The 8726-nt window shown below is 40.3% G+C and overlaps 2 protein-coding genes across 4 annotated transcripts in view; one reads left to right on the top strand and one right to left on the bottom strand.

Annotated features, from left to right (window-relative positions):
- Gli (carboxyl ester lipase-like protein Gli) overlaps positions 1 to 497 on the bottom strand; it is a 32808-nt gene extending 32311 nt beyond the window's left edge. The window contains exons 1-3 of one of the 2 annotated variants that reach the window (XM_083081279.1): positions 407 to 497; positions 284 to 324; positions 68 to 157 (exon numbers count right to left, since the gene is read on the bottom strand). The gene's annotated coding sequence lies outside the window, so the exon portion shown is untranslated. Of the gene's footprint in view, positions 1 to 67; positions 158 to 283 lie in introns of both variants that reach the window. The other variant, XM_083081277.1, reaches the window with a different exon arrangement.
- Positions 498 to 1274: 777 nt separating this feature from the next.
- Positions 1275 to 8189, top strand: Upf1 (Upf1 RNA helicase). Of its 2 annotated transcripts, none has more exons than XM_083081426.1 (5): positions 1275 to 1830; positions 2633 to 2910; positions 3068 to 3223; positions 3347 to 3940; positions 4031 to 8189. In XM_083081426.1, the coding sequence occupies exons 1-5, from the start codon at positions 1642 to 1644 to the stop codon at positions 6180 to 6182; spliced, it is 3369 nt and encodes a 1122-aa protein (XP_082937552.1). In that variant the 5' UTR covers positions 1275 to 1641; the 3' UTR covers positions 6183 to 8189. The 2 variants fall into 2 exon arrangements, with proteins under 2 accessions (XP_082937552.1, XP_082937553.1); XM_083081427.1 differs by lacking the exon at positions 1275 to 1830 and adding an exon at positions 1884 to 2250.
- Positions 8190 to 8726: the final 537 nt, after the last annotated feature.

The raw sequence follows: 8726 nt of genomic DNA, 5'->3' as shown, positions 1-8726 counted from the left end.
AATTAACAATAAGTTCGAAATAGTTAAATATTGATTGTGAAATATTAAAAAAAGCTGAAAGACTAACCTTGCATTATATGAAAACAATTGCACGATACTCTGCATCGATGCGTTGTATCATGAGACCTTAATATATCGATTTCTCGAGATTAATGTCCTGTAATTAAAATAATATATATTTCCCATTTAGTCGCCAGTGATTTCATTTCTTGTGCGAGCAGTAAATTTCGAATTCATCGAAGACGCGTTGAACACAGATTTAGAGAGAGAAATATAAACTGACCTTTTTTGAAAACAATCCCGGTGCTCTGCATCGTTGCGTATCTTAAGGTAAAGTAATTCAATTCCTTGATATTGCGTTGGTATCACAAAGATGATTGACGTAATTAAAAAATTAATAACTCACAAACTCACTCTCGATGCGCGCCAACGATTTCGTATAAATGGTGGACGGCGCCGAATTCGAATCTTCGAGAAAGTTAACCGACATACTCTGACGTCACCTGTATGCAACATGAAAGCATTCTTCCCATAGACTTGTAGAAATAGACCGCGCATCCCTGTACAAAAGACTGTCTTACATTAAAAAGAGAGAGCGATAGCGGTTGGATATCTCTCTCTCTCTCTCGCCCCATTGAAGGAGAAAAGCACATTTCGTCGCTTTTCTGTTCGTTCTCCTCCAGCCTCCCCTCTCCTTCAATGGTGCGAGAAAGAAGGAGATCCGCCCGCTATCGCTCTCTCTTTTTAAGACTTGTAGAAATAGACCGCGCATCCCTGTACAAAAGACTGTCTTACATTAAAAAGAGAGAGCGATAGCGGTTGGATATCTCTCTCTCTCTCTCGCCCCATTGAAGGAGAAAAGCACATTTCGTCGCTTTTCTGTTCGTTCTCCTCCAGCCTTCCCTCTCCTTCAATGGTGCGAGAAAGAAGGAGATCCGCCCGCTATCGCTCTCTCTTTTTAATGTTGAGTCTTTTGTACAGGGATGCGCAATCGCTCCGGGGTAGTTTACTAAACGTTATTGACCAATCACAGTCAATCTTCTGAAGAATATATGGTTACATTCTTCAAAAGAATGGCTGTGATTGGTCAATAACGTCTAGTAAACTATCCCGGAGCGATTGAACCAGACAAGTCGAAAACGCTATATGATTCTTCCTATCCAATCATTTACAGCTTCGATGGCGACTCGAGTCGCCATTGGTCGTCGTCGTCAACGTGTGAGCGCGCACGCTACTTCGTCTCTATATAAAATCGCATATAAGGAGGACTGCTTCCGCTCACTGCTTCGTTATTCTCGATGCACTCGGTCGCGATCAGCTGGTGACGTAACATACGACGAGCATTCTCGCGTGCGGGAGGAAAGTTTCGTTCAGTTGTGTGTCGCATATCGGTGTCCGTAGATCCGTGGGATCGCGAGCAGCAACGTACGGCGTAGGAGATTGACGATCCATTCTCCGATCGAGCTCGGTCAATCGGTGCTCGTTTCTCTCGCGCGTACCCGCTCGTGTTGCTCGGTCACGCGTTGTCACGCTCGAAGAAACGTGCGCGCGAACCGCCAACTCTGTCCCTGCCGTGCGGGGGTGCGAATAGGGAGTGAACGTTACAAGGAGTAAGGAAAGAGAAGCGTGGATCCATCCAGGATGAGCGTCGACGCGTACGGGCCCAGCAGTCAGACCCTCACGTTCCTCGACACCGAGGAGACTGACCTGATCGGCGCGGACACGCAGGGCAGCGAATTCGACTTCACCGATTTCACGTTACCTTCGCAGAGTCAGACCCAGGCCTCGCAACACGACGCGACCCAGACGCAGTCCAGTCAACCTGTTCAGGTTAGTCGACGAACGATAGTCGTGCACGTTCAGTCTCGTTATTGTAGGCTCGCCCGTCGATCTTCGACGCGAGAATCAGCCCGGAAAGCGAATTCGCGTGGCCACGCGGCCTAACCTCACGCTTGTCAAGGGTGCGGCACAAAAGCGATCGCTCTTTGAGCGCTTTCCGCTTAGTCCCTTATCTTTGTTTTGTGACCTCGCATTTTTCCTCAATATCGAAATCTCGTAGATTTCCGCGAAACGCCACCGAAATGATTTTAATGACACTCGTTCACGAAATGCACGAGATAAATCCACGTTTGTCGTGCATGTGGATCACTCGTCTCTCTCGCAGCCAGTTGCTAACACGAGGTTAAGTGTGTCGATTTGCGCTAGAATTTTGCAAAGTTACGCAAGTTGCGCTCTCGTTGCACCTTAAATGTAATAATGAAACGAAAAAATCGCATAATATATGTATTTAATTTTAAAACGACGTTAGACGAAAGAGATTTTTGACGATATATTTCATTTTTCGAGAAATTAATTTCTGCTTAAATAGATGAAATCACGGTAGTGTCTTGTATCAAATTTATCTAGCATAATAATAATTTCGCGAGAGGAACGCTATTCTCTATAGGAAAAATGAAGTTTTTTCAGTTTTATTTTCACAAAAATTCTTTTCTGTTCGCATGCGTTGAATAACTAACTTTTTTTCAAAAATATTCTATAAATTTTTAAACGTTTATCAATGATATTTTTTTAAATTTTGATATTTTCTCTTAATAGCACATTGTACATTGTTACATAGTACATTGTTATTTAGGTAAATGGAACAAATGGTAGTTCATCGTTGGATTTAAAGATTTCTGGAGCAGCTCAAAGTCTTGCCGAGTTGCAATTCGAGGAAGAGGAAGAGGAAGCATATTATAATCGTGATTTACCTGAACATGCATGTAAATACTGTGGTATCCACGAGGCATCATGCGTGGTTATGTGTAATGTTTGCCGAAAATGGTTTTGTAATGGACGTGGTAATACATCAGGCTCACATATTATCAATCATCTTGTTCGTGCTAAACACAAGGAAGTTACATTACACAGGTAATTTATTTTTCTATCATATGTTTCTACCATAGAATTTAAAAATGCATTATCAACATGTGCAAACAGTTTGAAACATTGTGTTTTTTTAGATCTGCCAATTTTTTTATTAAAATTTTTAATTTATAAAAAATCACTAATAACTTTTATGTTACAGAGATGGCCCTCTTGGAGAAACTGTTTTGGAATGTTATTCCTGTGCCACAAGAAATGTTTTTGTATTGGGTTTTATTCCTGCTAGAGCTGATTCTGTAGTCGTGTTGCTTTGTCGCCAACCATGTGCTGCACAGAGTTCTTTGAAAGATATGAATTGGTAAGAGTGAATTTGTTTTGACTTAGTTATATGTTGCGTATAAAAAAAATATTTGTATATATTATATCAATATCTTTTCAATATAATTATGTATATGCATTAATATTTTTTAAAAATATTTAGGGATCAAGAGCAATGGAAGCCTTTGATTGAAGATCGTAGTTTTTTATCTTGGTTAGTGAAAATCCCATCTGAACAAGAACAGTTGAGAGCTAGACAGATCTCAGCACAGCAGATTAATAAATTGGAGGAGTTATGGCGAGACAACGTCGATGCTACTTTCCAAGATCTTGAAAAGCCTGGAGTGGACGAGGAACCGCAACAAGTGTTGTTACGCTATGAGGATGGTTATCAATATCAAAATATTTTTGGCCCACTTGTAAAATTGGAAGCCGATTATGATAAACGGTTAAAAGAATCTCAAACTCAAGAGAATATTGAAGTACGATGGGATGTTGGGTTAAACAAGAAGACTATCGCATACTTTTTGCTAGCTAAAACAGATGGTGATATGAAATTAATGCATGGGGACGAATTGAGACTCCGTTACTTGGGAGAACTTCATAAGCCTTGGTCCGGAATTGGACACGTGATTAAGATCCCGGATAATTATGGGGAAGAGGTTGGAATTGAGCTAAAAAATAATTCTGGAGCGCCAACAGAATGCGTCAGTAACTTCGTTGTTGATTTCATTTGGAAAAGTACAAGTTTTGATAGGTAAGAATCATTGATGTAAAATGAATATAGATACTATTTTTTATGTGATTATGATTTTAACGAGTATTTTTATTTTATTTTCTATTGTAGAATGCAGTCTGCATTACGCAAGTTTGCTGTTGATGACACATCTGTATCAGCTTACATATATCATAGACTACTAGGTCATGAAGTAGAAGAAGTTTTGTTCCGTTGTCATCTCCCTAAGCACTTTAGTGCGCCGAATTTGCCTGATTTGAACAGATCGCAAGTGTATGCTGTAAAACATGCTATACAACGACCCTTGTCTTTGATTCAAGGACCACCTGGAACAGGTAAAACCGTAACGAGTGCTACGATAGTTTATCAATTGGTAAAACAAAACGGTGGTCCGGTTCTTGTATGCGCTCCCTCCAATACTGCTGTCGATCAATTAACTGAGAAGATACATAAATCAAATCTGAAAGTTGTACGATTATGTGCCAAATCGCGAGAGGCCATTGATTCGCCCGTGAGTTTTCTCGCGTTACATAATCAGATAAAGAACTTGGAGACCAATACTGAATTGCAAAAATTACAACAACTGAAGGATGAGACGGGTGAACTTTCAAGCGTTGATGAAAAACGCTATAGACTCTTGAAGAAAGCGGCGGAGAAGGAACTTCTGGAAGCAGCAGATGTAATTTGCTGTACTTGCGTAGGTGCTGGTGATCCTAGATTGCATCGATTAAAGTTCCATTCTATACTTATCGATGAGAGTATGCAGGCTACCGAACCGGAGTGCATGGTACCTGTCGTTTTAGGAGCCAAGCAATTGATACTTGTTGGTGATCATTGTCAATTGGGTCCAGTGGTGATGTGTAAGAAAGCTGCCAGAGCTGGTTTGTCACAATCTCTATTCGAAAGACTGGTGGTACTGGGAATTAGACCCTTCCGTTTGGAAGTACAATATCGTATGCATCCTGATCTTTCACGATTCCCGTCTAACTTTTTCTATGAAGGTTCTCTACAGAATGGCGTTTGCGCCGATGAAAGAAAATTATTGAAGATTGATTTTCCCTGGCCTGCAGTAGACAAGCCAATGTTCTTTTATGTCACGCAAGGTCAAGAAGAGATAGCTGGAAGCGGAACATCCTATTTGAATCGTACCGAAGCGTCTAATGTGGAAAAGATAACGACGCGATTTTTACGTTGCGGTGTGAAACCGGAACAAATCGGAGTGATAACCCCATATGAAGGTCAACGAGCTTATCTTGTGCAGTACATGCAGTATCAAGGTTCTCTGCACTCGAAATTATATCAGGAAATTGAAGTGGCGAGCGTCGACGCTTTTCAAGGACGCGAGAAAGATATAATAATAATGTCTTGCGTACGATCCAACGAACATCAGGGCATTGGCTTCTTGAATGATCCCCGAAGATTAAACGTGGCACTGACTCGCGCTAAATACGGTATCATCATTGTAGGAAATCCTAAGGTACTTTCGAAACAGCCACTCTGGAACCATCTGCTCAGCTTTTACAAGGAGCAAAAGGTGCTGGTCGAAGGGCCTTTGAACAATCTAAAGGAATCCATGATCCAATTTGCTAAACCAAAAAAACTTGTAAACGCAGCCAATCCAGGTTCTCATTTCATGTCCACATCGATGTACGATGCTCGTGAAGCCTTGATCCCTGGATCAGTATACGATCGCTCTGGCACGCAGGTGAACGGCATGCAAAATCACAATCCATATTATCAGAGAAACGTGCCGCTCGACATTTTCAGTCGCACTCACGATACCATTAGCTACATCAGTCCGGAACGGGCGCAGGCGGCGATGAACAATGTACCGGTACCGCTGGGTATGTTCATGAACATGGCGCACGTGCCGCCGCGCTTCTATAATCAACATCAGCAAGCATTGCAGGCACGTCAGAATCAGAGAAATCGACGTGGTGCCACCGCCGCTTCGGTAAGAAACAAGTCCGGTCCGCGTATGGGTAAACTGAATAGTCAAACCGAACAAAATACGCAGCCGTACAGCCAACCGGGTCTGCCGCTAACTCAGGGCACGACGCAGGGCATGTCTCAACCCGGCTTCAGTCTCTCGCAGCCTGGACTCAGTCAAGCGGAGCTTTCTCAGGATTCGTTCGCGGTTGGTGAATTCCAGTCGCAAATGGACGGTCTGTTGTCGCAAGATTCGACTTATCAGGGCGATCGAAGTGGTTTTTATCAATCGGGCCAGTCGCAAGCCGGAGGACAATTCTCGCAACCCTACTGAGCCGAGACCTACCTACGGCTGAGCAAAGCAATTGCCATGCCATGAAGGCTCGTTCGACCAATTCTTCTTCGACCAACAACCACAAATCACTAACTGCGCAAAACGGTAAAACGGCTCGACGATCGAGTACGATATTATTGCAGCATATGCTCATGTCGTCGACGTGAGAAGAAAAGGGGAAAGTGAAAGGAGAACGAAAGTTCCATAAACTAATTCGCCGTTGGCGGACTCCACCATGGATGAAAACATGCGCAAGGCTCATGATTATCTACTGACTGTAACACACAAGTGCGACAAGAACAAAAAAGGACATCCACACAGGCTGGAAAATACGACATACGACAAACTACCAATCAATATGATCACGCGCTTACCGTGAACGAACCGTTTTATCGCGGGGATGTCGCGTAATGCTAGAATTACAAAAAATATGTACACACAATGTAAAAAGAGAAAGGGGAAAAAAAATGGAACGTAAAATGGATAGATTGATTTTATAACTCGACCGAATTCAACAAGTGTGCCAATGTAGCATCATCGGACGAATCCACGGCGACGAGGTTCGCGAATGAGGATCTTTACAGCCGTCTATAACTAAATGGAAAATCGAATCTTGCAATAGCAAAGTGAAATGCTACATGTTTCTGCCACTTCGCCACAAATGTCAACATTGAAGAACCGAACGCAAAGCACAAGAGAAATAGGAAGAAAAGAAGACTACATACATTTCGAATTTCTTTATATCAATCATTCATCTCGAATTGAAAATAACACCGCTACTACTTGCTACTCGAATGTGTGAGCGCACATCGCATCCTGAAAGTCGATATCGATTTCTCCGGCGGGATTTTGTCGAAAGGAAAGTCGCCAATTAAATCTTCGTCAGACAGTATGAGGCCAACAACAGCATTTCAATGTTATCACATGGAGGTGGGACATCCTTTCTCAGAGGATCGGCATCTTCGCCGTGATCGTGAGAAATTCATTGGTGGTTTTAATTATATCGATTAGTTTTTTGTTTCCTTATGTTATATCTATTGCTTACTTACCGCAGGGGTCAACAGAGCGCATTAAAAAGATTGCTTTCTTTCAGTAGATTTTTAGTGACGTGGTGAGATCGATTTTTAGCGATTAATGTAATCGGATATAGACACAGCTTATCAAAATATATTATCGTTCTTTCTTTTATATATACATATACATATATATATCGCGTCGTATATATCGTTCTTTAATCTTTTCGCGACGACCAGTGAAAATGTTACAGCGCGGCAAAACGTTACTCTTTTCCAAGAGTAGTACTATTTTTTTTTCCATGTTAACTATGTATAATTTTGTTGCATCACATACATTAAGACATTACGATAATTTGTATCGTACAAATCGATGATGGATAAGAAATTGCTGAAATTTCTCTTTACTGATTTGACGTATTTGACTGCAACGTATCTCTACATAGGGGGAACTTTGACAACCATTACATGTAATGGCTTTTCTCGTAGCGAAAGGATTAACGTGCGAAACGATAATTATGTAAGCTTAAGATTGAAAATTTTTGATTTGTGTATTTTGGGGTGGATATGACGGTACAAGTCGTACTGCAAAATCACATGTGACTGCATCATTGCGTGTTTCCGACATTGCCATTATCCGCAATGGCACACAAACAACTTGTTATGAAACGTTATGGAGATATTTTACTTGCTGTATCGACTAGAATGTCATATAGATTTTTTTTTTGTATTCGGATATCGCTTTTTTGTTCTTTCCGAATCCCTGCTTTTAATTCTATACTCTGTCTGTATTGGCTTCTGGCGGTAATGAATTCTCATTATATTATTGCAATAGATTAAGTAATAATTAATGTAACCTGTGCATTACATGACACTAAATTCTTTTATTTCTTCTGTCCGACCAACAGCGCACCGCTAACATAACAGCAGATTATAATATTAAAATTTATTGTCAAAAAATCTCTTATGAAAAAATAAATTTGATTTGAAAATATTTAGTTCGTTGATTAATATAAGAAAATAAATACATATATGTATATATACAGATTTCATTAATTTTGATTAAGGAAACTTGACTAGAAAAAATTTATAGGAATAATACATGTATTGTGCACATATTTTCAATATCTTTTATATTAAAATAAAATATATATTTATTTGCGCAACACATGCACACATTAATAAATACAAGTTAATAATTATTTTTGTATTATACAGTTATAACGCAGTTAATAATTTTTTTAATCTTTCAAAAAGAAAAGCTGAAAATTAAGCGCATTTATAACATCAAAATGGAGAATATTTATAGTACATTAAAATTTGCGCGAATTTAATTACTTCTCGTCACCAATATTAGTACGCGGGAATTTTGCGCGCATGCGCTAAAGCGGCACGTGTTTACCATTTCTAAAGGCGCCTTTTCATGTCGACGTTCATTTTTCAGCAAATTCGATATCATTCGTCGTTTTTTGATCACGTGATGAATGAATGACGTTTGATATAACCAATAAGAGTTTATTTTCTAGAGACA

This window comes from Camponotus vicinus, unplaced genomic scaffold, assembly GCF_025532165.1.
Source record: "Camponotus vicinus isolate PSW18456_S1 unplaced genomic scaffold, iyCamVici1.0 SCAF_11, whole genome shotgun sequence".
Lineage (NCBI taxonomy): Eukaryota > Metazoa > Arthropoda > Insecta > Hymenoptera > Formicidae > Camponotus > Camponotus vicinus.
This window is presented reverse-complemented; position numbering and strand designations above follow the sequence as displayed.

Excerpts from the sequence above, each read along its gene's own strand:
- Upf1 (XM_083081426.1), top strand. The coding sequence starts at position 1,642 with ATGAGCGTCGACGCGTACGGGCCCAGCAGTCAGACCCTCACGTTCCTC. Across the intron at positions 2,911-3,067 it reads AAGGAAGTTACATTACACAG|AGATGGCCCTCTTGGAGAAA; the intron begins GTAATTTATTTT and ends TTTATGTTACAG. Across the intron at positions 3,941-4,030 it reads AAAAGTACAAGTTTTGATAG|AATGCAGTCTGCATTACGCA; the intron begins GTAAGAATCATT and ends TTTCTATTGTAG.